At 35.7% G+C, this 15746-nt stretch overlaps 1 protein-coding gene across 1 annotated transcript in view; it reads right to left on the minus strand.

Moving 5' to 3' along the window:
* IL1RAPL2 (interleukin 1 receptor accessory protein like 2) overlaps nucleotides 1-15746 on the minus strand; it is a 1129803-nt gene that overhangs the window by 264173 nt on the left and 849884 nt on the right. The window contains exon 6 of the mRNA XM_003935894.2: nucleotides 2456-2530. Coding sequence (XP_003935943.1) covers nucleotides 2456-2530 — 75 coding nt within the window. The remainder of the gene's footprint in view (nucleotides 1-2455; nucleotides 2531-15746) is intronic.

Consider the following 15746-nt stretch of genomic DNA (forward strand, 5'->3'; position numbering starts at 1 on the left):
ACTTTGGATCAGTACTTTTCAAACTTTGCTGTTGAAATGTGCCTAATAGTAGAGGAGAGTAAAGAAGATATTCCTCCAGGGGCCACAAACATAAAATTTACTCATATTTTATTTGTGAATTTTATCATATAAATTTTATTATGCAAATATTGCTTTCTAGTCCTTTATGTGTGTGTGTGTGTGTGTGTATGTGTGTGTGTGTGTATGTTTTTGTATGAAAACAATTTATCCACTTGAATTTCCATGTAAACTAATGATAGACGATCAACGTATGGCTCCATGTAACCCCTGGAACCACAAACTTCTCTTGGAATATTTTTACCCCAGTTTGAGGTGGAGAGATGTGAGTAAACCATATCATACAGTAGTAAGAATGTCAGCATATCTAGATTTGTCTCTAACAAAATATAATGACTGCAAAATTATATAGGGGACATGAGAAGAACCACAGTCTAATACTTCATTATTTACAAAATATTCGCCATTTCCACAGTCCACTCTTGACAACATGTTTATTACTTTCTTTTTGTTTTGTTTAAAAATGCTTAACTTTGGTATGTACATTTCTAGGCTGCATAGTGCTGTATTTTATTTCAGAAAAATGAACATTAGGAATATAAATTTCTCTCTCTTATTTTCAAGATATAAATAAGCTTCCAACAATCCCAACTGAATTGTAAAGATCAAAAGTTGAGTCAAAACTTGCAAAACTACAAGGAGATATCATCTCACCCCAGTTAAAATGTTTTCCATCCAAAAGAGAGTCAATAACAAATGCTGGAGAGGATATAGAGCAAAGGGAACCCAAATGTTCACTGTTAGTGGGAATATAAATTAGTACAACCATCATGAGAATGGTCTGGAGGTTCCTCAATAAACTAAAAGTAGAGCTACCATATGATTCAGCAATCCCATTGCTAGGCATATACCCAGAAGAAAGGAAATCAGTATATCAAAGAGATATCTGTACCCCAATGTTTATTATAGCACTATTCACAACAGCCAAAATTTGGAAGCAACCTAAGTGTCCATCAACAGACAAATGGATAAAGAAAATGTGGTACATATACACAATGGACTACTATTCAATCATAAGAAAGAATGAAATCCAGTGATTTGCAACAACATGGGTGCCGTGAACAGAAAGACAAATTTCACGTTCTCACTTATTTTGGGGAGCTAAAAAATTGAAACAATTGAACTCATGGAGATAGAGAGTAGAACAATAGTTACCAGAGGCTGGGAAGGGTATTGTGTGTGGTAGAAGTAGGAATGGTTAATAGGCATAGTTAGATAGAATGAATAAAATCTAGTATTTGATAGCACAACAGGGTGACTACCGTCAACAATAATTTATCGTACATCTTAAAATAACTAAAATATTGTAACTGGATTGTTTATAACACAAAGGAAGAATAAATATTTGAGGTGATGGATACCCCATTTACCCTGATGTGATTATTATGCATTGTATATCTGTATCAAAATATGTCATATACTCCATAAATTTACACCCCTACTGGGTACTCACAATACTTAAAAATTAAACAAAAGCAAAAACCTTTCTAAGAGAGTGAAGTATTGGGATCAATCTACCCTGGCTATATAACTGATAGAGACTACTATGGTCACAAATTTATCAATAAATCATATACTTAGTATAAGCCCAATACATTTCAAGCATATTTACTCAGTTGTCTTGTGGTTCTTTTGTATAGAATTGAAGAAATTTAGAATACTAAAATGAAATCTAAGACAGATGAAATCTTGCAAATATTAAGTGACATGATTTAAATTAAGGCCACAATTTGAAAGAAATCCTAGCAGGCCTCTGAGTTTTTAGCTGACAGCACTTAAAATTACAAGGATTACCAGTAGGAGCTCTAAAAGGAGGTGTAACACCTTGTGTCCTTATTTGAGTACGTAAAAGGACAGTAGCACTCATCAATCAACATGTCACTTTCCCCAACATCATATGATTCACAAATGTTCAGGATCCCAACCTAAAAACAAGTTTTAAATGGCCCTGGATTGTGCCATTGAAAATTATTGAATCATTTTAAAGGTTAAATCAAAGGGCTGTGCTTTATTTTAAGAAGTACTTGTTCTCCAGGAGTTAATGCTATCCAAAAATTTTGGCTGACATGTATGAAAAGTTTTCCTTATCAACCACCAATGCAAGACACTCATCTGTCTTTCATTCATAGAGTTAAAAAACTGTCATATAGCACACTTAGTACCCAGTGTAACTAATTAATATTACCATTCTTTGATGCAACACAAACTCATTTCCTTAAACCACTATTGCACTGAACTCCAGGGTTATAAATTAGCAGAATACAAATTAATTTGCATGTAATAACAGTGGCAATAAACCTTTCCTGGTTCATGCAATTTTCCCCATCTGTTAACAGAGAGCAATTTTAGGATCTATTATGCCCAGAAGGGGACTTACCCAGCTGGACATCTATAACACTTGGCTGATTCTCCATGGGGAACAATGGCTTGGGAGGCTTGTCTGTGAGTAAAGCTAGAAGAGAAAATGAAAGAAAGGAATGGAAAAATTGAGATAAATTATGAGATGAGAAAGATTCTATCATGTATGATATTTAATATTTGTAGACTTGATGGTGTGTAAACATTTATTAGACAGTGTTCCTACTTGGGTTTTTATTCTATCCATACAATATATTTCCCAGCATATTTATAGCACTATTGATTCACTGTAAATAGGCCATTTTGACAGCTACATTTTCCAACAAGATGAAACAAATGGATTACTTGGGGTATTTTTTATAAATTTGTAAGTATAAGGAAATATATATTTTAAAAATATAAATGAGAAATATTAAATACTCATATATGCTTTGTAACAGTGGTCTGAATGAAACATTACCTAATGGACACTTTTAGTGACATAAATCTTCTAAACCTCTGAATTATCCCCTACTCTCCACTGCAACCTCCAAAACAATGTAATAAAGCAATGATACCTTCATTAGAATAATTGATCAAAAATACCAATTAAGCATCTTTTGTACACCAAGTCTTGTGCTAGCTACTAAAGGGAAAGAAAGTAAAGTCTTTATATTTGCCCTCAATTTATAATCTAGGACTATAAACACAGGACTAGCACAATATAATACAGAATAAAACATAGAATATAGCATTTGAGCTATAAGGCTACATATAGCGGTAAAGAAATGGAGAAAGGAGAGGTCATTATTGGCTGAAAGGTTTGGGGAAAGTTTTTTGAAGACAATGGATCGCCACATGAAACTTAAGGGATGGAGAAGATTTGAAAAGGCAGAGTGTAAAGAAGAAAAGATTCTCAGAAGATTTTCAAAATGATTTTCAAAAGATTCTCAGGAAAGATTAACAACATAAACCAAGGCACAAGAGTAGAACTTCTCAAGCATAATGTGCTTAGAAAAAAATGAGTCTGGTGAGAAGGGGTTGTGTGAGCATCATGAACTGGAAATGAAACTAGATAGAATAGAGTTGAATTCTAGAGGACTCTGAGTAACAGGCAGAGAAATTTGGACATGATGTGCTAGGCTAGAGTGTCATTGTAGATCTTGGAATAAAAAAATGACTCGAGGCCAGGCGCGGTGGCTCAAGCCTGTAATCCCAGCACTTTGGGAGGCCGAGGCGGGTGGATCACGAGGTCGAGAGATCGAGACCATCCTGGTCCACATGGTGAAACCCCGTCTCTACTAAAAATACAAAAAACTAGCTGGGCATGGTGGCGCGTGCTTGTAATCCCAGCTACTCAGGAGGCTGAGGCAGGAGAATTGCCCGAACCCAGGAGGCGGAGGTTGCGGTGAGCCGAGATCATGCCATTGCACTCCAGCCTGGGTAACAAGAGCGAAACTCCGTCTCAAAAAAAAAAAAAAAAAAAAAAGACTCGAAGTGCTGTTTAATGATGATTGGCTTCATATGTGGAATGGGCTGAGAGAAGAACAAAAAACTAACAGGTTGAAGTAACAATGCTGCAATGTTGGGGGGTGGGGGGTGGTGAGCAGTCACACCAGGGTGAAGTTTGGGGATTTTTTTTTTTTTTTTTTTTTTTTTTAATAAGAGGACAAATCTGAGAGGAACCTAGAAGAAAGAAATGACAGGTCTTGGCATGCAGATACATAATGTCATGTGTATTGCTATCATAAAACAAACCTTATATCAAACTATTGTTTATATCCTGAATTCCTTTTAACTGATTCTGTATTTGTGTCTTACTTCAGGTATCCAACTGGATTGAAATATTTTATACTCTTTTATAATTCACAGGAGGAATAGCATAGGATTGTGCTGTAATGATTAAACCACCATTAATTGACTAGCTTAGTAATTCCCTGCCAACAGGAGAGAAGATCTCATACTATTTGCAGAATATTTAAAAGAGAAAGAGAGAAATAAAAGTTGATCACAGGACAGATAAGGTTAGGGAAATACACAAATTTGGAGAGATTCCCAAAATAGTTGTTGATAATAAGTAAATACAGCAGAAATATACTTAGGAAAGAGCTTTATGGCACATTAGCTTTCTCTTCCTAATACCTGAACTGCCTGAAGTAGGAAAATTTTAGTGAATTTATTGTTTTCATTTTTCCAACACGTTATTCTAGCTGACATACAACATGTATTGTCCTTATGAAATTGAACATTTTTGTCTTAACTAATTTTATTTTGGCATAATTCAGACATACTAATATCTAGTCTTCATTTCATAAATACTACAGTTACTCTTAATAATCTGATTTTTAAATATTATGAGAAACATAAGGAATATACTTTAAACAACATTTATATGTTTGCATTTAAAATCCAGTTATATCAGATGGTCAATTTGGTTGCAGTTTGCTACTATTTGTGTTAAGAAAATACTGGAAACAATCTAAATTTCCATCAGTAGGAGACTTGTTACAATTGCTGTTATTTCATATAATGACATATTATGACACCGCTGTTTAAAAGAATTAGGTAAATCTGTATATTAGACATGAAAATATTTCCAAGATATACTGTTTAATGAAAAAGGTCCCAGATAGTATGCATACCATGCTATTTTGAGTTTAAAACACACATATGCGCCGGGCGCAGTGGCTCACGCCTGTAATCCCAGCACCTTGGGAGGCCGAGGTGGGTGGATCACGAGGTCAAGAGATCGAGACCATCCTGGTCAACATGGTGAAACCCCGTCTCTACTAAAAATACAAAAATTAGCTGGGCATGGTGGCGCGTGCCTGTAATCCCAGCTACTCAGGAGGCTGAGGCAGGAGAATTGCCTGAACCCAGGAGGCGGAGGTTGCGGTGAGCCGAGATCGCGCCATTGCACTCCAGCCTGGGTAACAAGAGCAAAACTCCGTCTCAAAAAAAAAAACAAAAAAACAAAAAACAAAAAAAACAAAAAAAAAAAACATACATATGCATATATAAATGTTTGTATACATGTGAAATATTTCTAGATGGATACATGTGCAATTGGTAACAGTGGTGTCCTCTGAAGAGAGAGAGTAGATGGCTGAGGAGCTGTGGTGGGTAAGGAAAGGGTAGCATGGGCAGGCAGAAGGAAGATTTAATCTTCACTATATACCTTTATATTTTGAACTATCTGCATATGCTATGTATTCAAAACATAAATAAGGCCGGGCGCGGTGGCTCACGCCTGTAATTCCAGCACTTTGGGAGGCCGAGGCAGGTGGATCACAAGGTCGAGAGATCGAGACCATCCTGGTCAACATGGTGAAACCCCGTCTCTACTAAAAAAATACAAAAAATTAGCCGGGCATGGTGGCGCGTGCCTGTAATCCCAGCTACTCAGGAGGCTGAGGCAGGAGAATTGCCTGAGTCCAGGAGGCAGAGGTTGTGGTGAGCCGAGATCGCGCCATTGCACTCCAGCCTGGGTAACAAGAGCAAAAAAACTCCGTCTCAAATAAATAAATAAATAAATAAATAAATAAAATTAAAATTAAATCCAGCCATTTTTCATTTTATTAATAAAAAAGCCATTTTGATTTCTTTATAGAATCATTGTCAATTTATCTTACACACACAAATTATAGACATTTAGCTTGCTGGTAACTATTCGTAGGCAATCTTATTTTAAAATATTTCCTGCTTCCAAATGATTTAACTGCAATGAGATAGGTGGGAAGCAATTATAAGGAATGTATTTCACGTACGGAAATGACAATCTTGCTCTGCTTTCAGCAGGATGAGTTTGGAGTCATTGTTGTCTCTTAACCTTATCTTCTGCCAAGAACTATGGATGGATATATTTACCCTAATTTTATTATTATTAAATATCAATTGCTGAGGTGATATTCACTAATATTAATGACAATTTTAAGTGTCTTACGTTTATAGGTGGTTCATAAATTTCAAATTGCTTTCCGATAACCTTGTAAGGCAAAGAAGACAGTTACAAATGTGGCCAATTCAGAGATGAAGTTAAATGAAGCTTATATTGTCTCATTTGGTGTCCCCTTGTGACCAAAAGCCCCCATTTGCAGGATGAATAGAAAAACAGGATATAAGTTGTAGGCAGTAGACAGGTAAAGAGCTCAGTACTGAATCCGTGGTTTTAGCCTCTTTGACTCCACACTAATTAACAACACTAGGGTTCCTTTCCAGTGGGAATGGCTTTGTGGCAAACAGCCAGTTGAAACATGATCCCTGTAGGACACCCTACACATATACACTTTTTCCCCCTAAACCTATGAATGGAAAGAGATGAACTGGCACTTACCCCAACACATCTCAATGGGATATATGGCTATGGGGCCTCTTTAAATTCCAACATCATGTGTAGGCCTGAGAGTTGCTAAGAGGTGCAGAACATTTGTGATGATAAAGCAGCAACTGCAACAGTTCATCTAGATCCTGACCACCAAGCCCAGAGACAAATCTATCAGCACCATGCATAATTATAGCATTTTTAGATTAGCTAGAGTGTATGCTACCACAGGCAGGCAAGCTCATTTCTTTTTTATTTTAATTTTAAAATCTCATCTGAAACTCAGTTACTGTTTAGGAAAGGAAAGAAAGAACTGTCAATACCAAGTCCCCTAAACAACAGAGCAGAGATTTACAAGTTTATTAGAAATCTTATCCTGGACCTCAAGGGGGACTAATTAGGGTCTGAGCTAGTCTTTGAATTTGAAGCTTAAGCTATATGCTTTGATTGAAGGAATGGGAGCAAAGAATGCATTTTGGTACTAACGTTTCAGTGTATACTTCCTCCATTGTACTTTCCTCAGTAGCTGCTTATATTTAATTATCCTTAAATATAATAGCTCTACTGAGTATACCATGACACTAGTCTTAATGTGTTAGTGAAGCTACTACTGTTACTGCCTGCTTCTTGCTAAAACTAGGTTTTATATGTTTGACACTAACTTTCCTGAGAAGAATGTTCAAAATAACTTTTTCCTTTCCATTATAGGTAATGATTGTGTTTATATGTACAACCAGATCAACTGGTTTGACTAAAATGATTGGTCAATCTACATGAATTTGGTATAAAAAGTAAGTAGACTTATTTAGTTGAATAAATCAATTTGACTATATTAGCCAAGTGTTACCTAGTGTTATGGCAATTTTTTGTTGTTGACTTATCTGTTTAATTAGATAGGCCAGAAAGACCAAGTGGGAGGGAATAGAAAGACAGCAACTCATTAATTTCTGTGAATGAAGTTATTTTGGAATTTTTATGTTATGATCAATGAAATGGATTCTCCCCATATCAGTACTAAAATCGCATTCTAAAATCACTATTTTTGTCATAACATTGAAGCATTCTAAACCTATCAATGTTTCCCACCTTTACAGGAGGATAAACTCTGAACTTGTCACCTGGGAACATAAAGGTAGCCATAGTCTAGCCTTAATAACTTTCTTGCCTTTTTATCACCTATCATCTATTTTATTGATGCTATAGACAAGTTGCTTTCCTCAGTCACATTGCCTTAATTTCCAACTCTGCATCTTGACTTAAACTCTCCCTCCAATTTTGGAAACAAATAATAATAGCTACCATAGTTATCATTTACTTAATTTCTTTTGTTCTAGGATGTTTCACAACATTTTATATTACATCTTAGAAATAATTTGCCCAGGGGCTCTGCCCAGCGCGGCGTCCGCGCCCAATGGTGGCGGAACGGCGGCAGGCCTGTCGTGAGGGAAAGCGCATTCCACGTGCTGCGGCCGAAGCCACTCCCCTTGTGTGCATGCTTCCAGAGGCGACGAAGGAAAGCGTCTACACATAAGCTCAGGAGAAAAGCAACGATAGCCCATAGATGATCTGAAAACAGAATGAATTGGAACACTTGTGCTTGAAAGGAAAGTGAAGTTTCTTGTACAGTCAAGATGCAGGAGTGATAAGGGGGAACTGAGGACTAAATTGGTCAAATGGTCTTCCTAAGGGGCCTGGAAGAAGTCACATCTACAAGCCAGAACTTACATATCTTTCTGCTGACCCAAAATTTTTAAAGAAAACTTTTCTTCCTTAACCAACTGCAAATCAGAAAATATTAGAATCTACTTACAACCTGTAAGCCTCCGCTTCAAGATACCCCATCTTTTTAAACCAAAGCAATGAATAAGCTCCATATATTGATTTATGATTTTGCCTGTAACTTCTGCTTTCTTGAAATTTACCCATTTCTTTAAAGACACTTGCTTGAAAGCCATCAGGAAGATGAGTCTGATGTGTGCACTGCCACATTCTCTGTGCCTGGTACCCTGCAAATAAATACCCTCCATTCTGCAGTGGCAAACCTCAGTGTGAATATTTGGCCGCTCTGTGAATATTGACCCACTGTATGAGTGGACTCACTTTGATTTGGTAACAAAAACCTATGGGGAATATAAAAAGCTCTAACATACACATTATTGGTGTTCCAGGAGACAAAAAGAAACAAGTAGGAAAAAATATTTTAGGAAGTAATGACCAAAAATTTCTCAAAGCCAGAGTTTTCATAAGCTCATGATCCTCATATAGGGTACATGCAAATAATACCACATATTTTCTCATAAGTATTAGACTGCTGAAAACCAAGGAAAAAGACAGACTCCTAAACCTGGCTGACAGAAATGTCAATGTTTGTTTAGGAAAAAAAGGCAATTTATCATTGGCTCTCTATTAGAAAAGTTGGAGGCCAGAAGATTGTGAAATACTGTCTTAAAAGCTCTAAGAGAGAAAAAAAAATATATATATATATATATATATACACACACACACACATGTATATTTATACACACACATACATATATATCAACCCAGAAATGTACACAGTGATAATATTTTTAAGAGTAAAAGCAAAATAAATACACTTCCAAATCAAAGAAGAGTAAAAGATTAGTCATAAGCAGAATTATGCTATAAAAAAGTAAAGATCTTCAGGCAGAAGGGAAATGGTGCCAGATAGAAAACCGCATATTTAGAATTGAATAAAAAAGAAGTCACTGGAAATCTGTAAATGGAAATGATAAATACTCAAGATGTGAGGAATCAACGAAGATTTTTTAGTATAAGTCTGAATTATTTGTGAGCTTGTTATTGTTACTAATCTGTGAAATGTTCCAAGAAAATACAAAGAACATTTCAAAGGTATATATTATATAGCTATGATATTGTAAAATGTATATTTGTTCTTTTACCCTGTTTCTGACAATACAATTTTTAAAAATCAAAAAAAAAAAAAAAAGAAAGAAATAATTTGCCCAAAGTCAAGGAAATTTTGAATCTAAAGTAGGGACCTGAATTAAATTCTGTCTGATTTCACCAGGCCCACAACACTCTAATACTTCATCCTTCTTTTTTTTTAATCCCAAATCCTAGCTATCCTCCAAAAAGTTGTTTAAGTCCTGAGTCCTCCAGAAAGCCTTCCTTAATAACAGCACAAGCTAATCTTTCTCCTCTCTTAAGTCCTAAAACATTTACTATTTATTTGAACCACCCATTTGGTTCATAACATGCACTGCTTTGAATACCAATTAAATCTCACATTACATGGTTATGTCTTGTCTCCCTAACTATATTTTTAAGCTCCTGGGGGATAAAGATCATGTCTCTTACAATCCAGCAAATAAGATAGTATGTGACATTGTGGAACAAATAAACACAATCTCCAAACTAACTTCCTGGTGGTATTCTTTCCCTAAAAAAAAATCAGTGCTTCCCATAGCATTCCTAGATTGCAAGAAACAGAAACAAACTTTGGCTAATGAAAGCCAAAAGGGAATTTATCAGAAGGATATCTCAAGGATGGCCAGGAAGTCTGGGGAACTAGGTTTAATAACAGGAAAGGAACCAGGCCAGGTCTAGATGTGCAAGCAAAAAAGACTACACAATGATGTCATCTTGACCCCACCATTGAATTGAACTGGTTTTGTGGGGTTTTTAAATATGTTTTATTTTATTGTGTTATATCTTGGTTAATTTTTTTGTCCTTCTGTCGCTCTGATCAAGATTCAAAATCCCAGAAAGACAAGCTGAATGAACAAGTTTTGAGCTCCAGGCCTAGACAAGATCATATGCAAATCATGAAGAAAAGAATCTCCTAAAAGCAGGTTTTCTCAGCCTCAGCAAGTTAACATTCACTGCCAGCTAATTATTTGCTGTAGGTGGCTATCCCATGCATTGTTGGATGTTTAGCAGCTTCCCTGGGCTCTACCCAAAGATGCCAGTAGGACTTTCCCCGAGTTGTGGACTAGAAGTGTCTCAGGATATTGGCAAAATTTAATGAGGTGAACAAAATTGCACCTGCTTAATAACTACTGTCCTAAAGAAAATTTAGGTTGCTGTTGGAAAAGGAAATAAATACTAGATGGCCAAAGGTAACAGGCAATACCATCTCATTGCCCAACCCCACGGGCACACTTATATCAGTTTCCATGTGAATGGTATTCCTGGGAGCATATAATATTAATGGGATGCCCTGAAGTTGTGGAAAGAAGTGACATTGATCACACACATCCACTAACATAGACAATGTGTTTTATTAATTAAAACTGATTTTTTATGCCAAATACTTCCCAAGTTCTGAAGTAGTTACTAGACTTTGTCAATGGGTAGCAACTGTTCACTGGGCTCTTTCCTCTTCAAAATCATGTAAGCTCATGAGCTAATTCCAAAAGAGAGCAATAGCAGCCCTATGGCTCTTTGCCCCAAAGTGCCCAGAGGTAAAAGTATTACAGATTGCCTAACATTCTGAGAGAATTGAGGATTTTGGGAAGAAAGACTTGGGAATAGCTTTCATGTCAGAAGACAAAATGGAGGTACTTGCTGAGCAAATCAGATTTAGGGAGAGCCAGAGATCCTGTTAATATCCTTAAAATGTTCCTGTAATCATGGATGGAGATTTGTCAAGTCTAGCCCAAGTAGTTGACTAGTTTGAAGATGTCATAAATTGAACACAGAATGAATGCAGAAATTGCTGAGCTCTGAACACACCGTAAGTACTATTATTCTTGGGAATACTTTGCCTTTTTTTCCTGTGATTAGCTGGTAATTCTTTGAGGCAAAGGATATCTCTTTCTGAATTAACTACATAGTCTTCCTAATCCTGTATTACGATGTATACAATCTACTAGCCACTTTCTTTAAAGCCCCATGTGTTAAAAATATTTTATTTCTAGAATTACCAGGCTGAGAGTCCCCTAATTTTGATGATTATCCAGGAAAAAGTACAGAATAATCATGATTATTCAATATCATACTTAATGTTCCAAACCTGCAAATTCAAACAGGACCAGCCTTGGTTATAATATATCTCTTTTGCCCCAATCTTCCTAATTTTGTGATCCCTACTTTAGAGAAATTTCTTCAGCATCCTGCTTTTAGGTGCACAGAGTTATGCCTCTCTAATCAAAACCTGCTGCAAATCAATCTGCAATTTAAACATTAATATGAACTTAAGACACTTGTAACTTCTCTCATAAGGCTAGCTGCTTTTGAAGGATTGTCTTTCAATGTGGAATGAAAGGCTTTACTCCATTGTAGGCACACATTGGGCTTTAGGGCCTTTTCTTGACTTACTATCTTCACACTGACGTTATCCAAAAAACAAGGTGGCCTTCTATAGAAGCCAATGAAGATAGATAAAGCTGTTTCCCTCAAGACTCTAACCAGCATTACTGTGAGTGAATCCTTTAGTTCATAACATCTTAGAAAAAAAGAGTCCAGGCATATGTTTAAAAAAATGTTCATTAAAAATCAAGCTTTGCTTTTACTTCAGCTTGTTATTACCTTCATCACTTAACCATTGTAGCAATTAATCTTTTATAATTATTTTCTCCACCAAAATTCTAATATTGTCTGCCTTATTTATACCAGGAGGAAACAGATCAAAATGGACTGTTTATTAACTCAATCTAGAGAGAAGACATATTCTCTAGGTGTCCCAGCTATAACAGAAAAATTGTGATAGGCTTACCAGAAAAAACAAAGCCAGTGACTCCCAAAATTATTTGAAAATTTGTTTTCAAATCATTGATGGCTCAAATTTCAGATACTTTTACATGTGTCTTCCTCATTTCCCTACCTATTACCTCCCTTTAAAAATAATTCCCTTCATTAAGTCACTGTTATTAATGACAATGGTTCATGTTCCTCAAATGTATATTTTGAAGATAAAATCATTGAGAATTACTGAGAAGCAAACACATGAAAGGTTATATTCAGAGGATTAAATTGCTTTTAAAACACATTCCAGTTTCACTAAAAATACCACTGCCATTCTTTAAAGCCATTGCAACTATTTGACTTTTATTAGCATAGAACTTAAAGTCAGTTATTATCTTTGAATAAATAAGTGATCCTTTAACAAATAGAGGTTAAACTGCTGGGAAAGTGCTGGGAAACTTACCTGGCCATTGCCCCTGCAAAGCTTAGGGCCTCCCTAGCAACTGGCTCAGTGCCTGTGTACTGCCTTGAAGTTCATTGGATGTGCCCTGAGGCTAGTGAATGGTCAGGGCTGCTGTGAAGTTGCCCTGAGTTGCCCTTTTCTCTAGATTCCCCATTTATTTCCACTAATATTTGAGTTTTGAGCAATGCATGAGCTTTGGGAAAGCTTGAGCATAAAGGTAGGGCAATTTCTTCTCAATGCCATTTGACACAAGGCCCTTCTCTGGAGAGAAGAATGTTTATTCAGCACCAGTCCACCCAGACATAAAGCAACTTCTTCAAACTGGAAAAGAAAACAACCTTGGGGCAAGTGGAAACTTAAACAGTGGTTATGATGGTATTTTTTTTTTTTTCACTTTTCTTCACAGCTCCTGCTTTTCCTTTACTGTTGCTTTTTTCCCCTTAAGTTAAGATTTGTCTTTCTTCCTCTAAAAGAGTACTCCCTGGATGCTTATATTGTTGATGTCAAACAAATTCCATATATAGTTAATTATTAAAGAAGTTACACTAGATAGTGTACTTCCAGGTTTCACACAGAACTCGGGATAAAGTTAGTATTAAAATAAATATCAGAGGTTAAACATGAGAGATGGGACAATTTTTACCTTCCTTCAAGATCATGATTTGGTTCTGTGATACTGATCTGTCAGGATCTAGAAATTTGGCCTAGATAGTGATGCCTAAAAATATAATATGATACTCAAGGATGGATAATTTTAGAGCTAGTCAAACCCTTAGGGATCTAATTTATCTGGCTATTTTGACATATGAAGAAACTGAAAGGCAGTAAAGGAGGAATGTGCTCAACATTGTATTGAAAATTAATAATAAAACAGAAGATCCAAACCCAAGTTTCTTGAATTGAAAGTTCAATATTCTTGCTACTGCAGTATGGTTAATATAGATTAAGCATGGATTTCATACCAAGCACTTTTACATTTATTCTTTCATTAAATCCTCATGACAATGTATAAGATAGGTCCTACTATTAACAACATTTGACAGATGAGAAAACTGAGGATCAATGAGATTAATTTATTTGTCCAAGGTCATACTGTTAGTAAATACATTTTGGGTCCAAGATTCAACCAAAGTCTATCTCACCTTTGAGTCCAAGTTCATAGCCACTACTCTGTCATATTTCTTCCGTGGTTTTTAATCTAAGATTTTTTTTTGGTTCAAAATACATCCAAAATGCTTCCATATAAGCATTACCAAAAAAAAAAAAAAAAAAAAAAGAAAGAAAGAAAGGAAAAAGAAAAGAAACCCAAATACTTCACTAAACTGATGAGCTTTGGGGATTAGTTGACTGAATACCACCTTTAGTTGCATCCACAAAATTCCAGAGGTCAAAGAACAGGATGAAAATTCAATTTGGGATTACTTGGCATCATTCATTCTTATAATCAGTTAACAAATGTTTGTAGTTCTATTACAGAGAGGTACACTAACGAATAGTGTATATATCTTTGTTAGGGGCAGTAATGTATAAATTTGAAGAATACACAGAGTCAGATCAAAAGGCTTAATCTAGTAGAAGAAATGGAGGTATACAAATGACTGTAAGAAGTGACAAAATGTGGTAATTGACTCTTGTAAATTTTCTTGCTGCTGGTAAATTAACACACACTTAGTTTAAAACAACATATTTGCTATTATCTTACTGTTTGGGAAGTCAGGAGTCTGTGGGTCTCACTGGATTAAAATTAAGATGTGGGCAGGGCTGCATACCTTTCTGGAGGCCCCGGGAGAAAATCTATTCCTTTTCCTTTTCTATCTTCTAGAATCTGTCTGCATTCACTGGTGCTTGGCCATTTTTCATCTTCAAAGCCAGAAAGGACCGGTTGAATCCTTATTACATTATATTATTTTTTCTTTCCTACCTCCCTCTTCCAATTTTGAGGAAACCTATGATTTCATTGGGCTTACCTGGATAATCAATGATAATTTCCCTATTTTGAGATTAGGGGATTAGCTACCATAAATCCACTTACAATCTTAATTTGCCTTTGATATAGAACTTCACATATTCCTAACAGATTAGGATATGACATTTTTGGGGTGGAGGGAATTATTCTGTCTACTACCAGGCCATAAGAAGTCATCAAATAAAATACAGATGAAATTTAAGGAACCACAATATGACATTGTGGCTGTCATATGGAACAATATATATTGTCTGCATTGTATTTTTATGAAAAGAACTTTTTTACTGGTCTCATTTCAGCCAAATCAGTTTGTAAACATAATCTTTGCATATCAAACAAAAATTCATGAAGGCAATTATTTGACTAGATTAGGCTGGTATTGATACTTCTGTTTTCAGTCTAATGGTTTACTTACTTATGGTTGTCAAACTCATTAGGCATTCATAGCTTGTAAACATGATGCTTTGTAATTTGAAGAGTAAGGAAAAGCAAAATATCACTTAAGTTTTGTTGTTTCGGTGTGCTAACAGCTGTAATGAGGATGACAACTGGATATTAAATAAACATTTTTTAAAAATCAAAAGTTTCATGACAAGGATAATTCTCTAATTCACAGAATATTTGTTTGGTAAACATTATTTGTGATGTGAAATTTAGAGCTCAGGAAAAAGAAAGCCATTCTAACATAAACACTTACTTAGTTTGGGATCTCAGGTAGAAAAGAAAGTGGTGTCAATCACAAGCCATTATCACTTTATCTTCCTCTATGTCAGCTTAACATTACCAGAGAACTTTCCAAGATTGTGAATAACCTTTTTGTTTGCATGACAGCAAGCCAAACACATGGTCATCAAAAATCTATAAAGTGCAGGGTGCTATTTCTACTTTGTAGATGAGGAAACTGAGGTTCA

Source organism: Saimiri boliviensis, chromosome X, assembly GCF_048565385.1.
Source record: "Saimiri boliviensis isolate mSaiBol1 chromosome X, mSaiBol1.pri, whole genome shotgun sequence".
Classification (NCBI taxonomy): Eukaryota; Metazoa; Chordata; class Mammalia; order Primates; family Cebidae; genus Saimiri; species Saimiri boliviensis.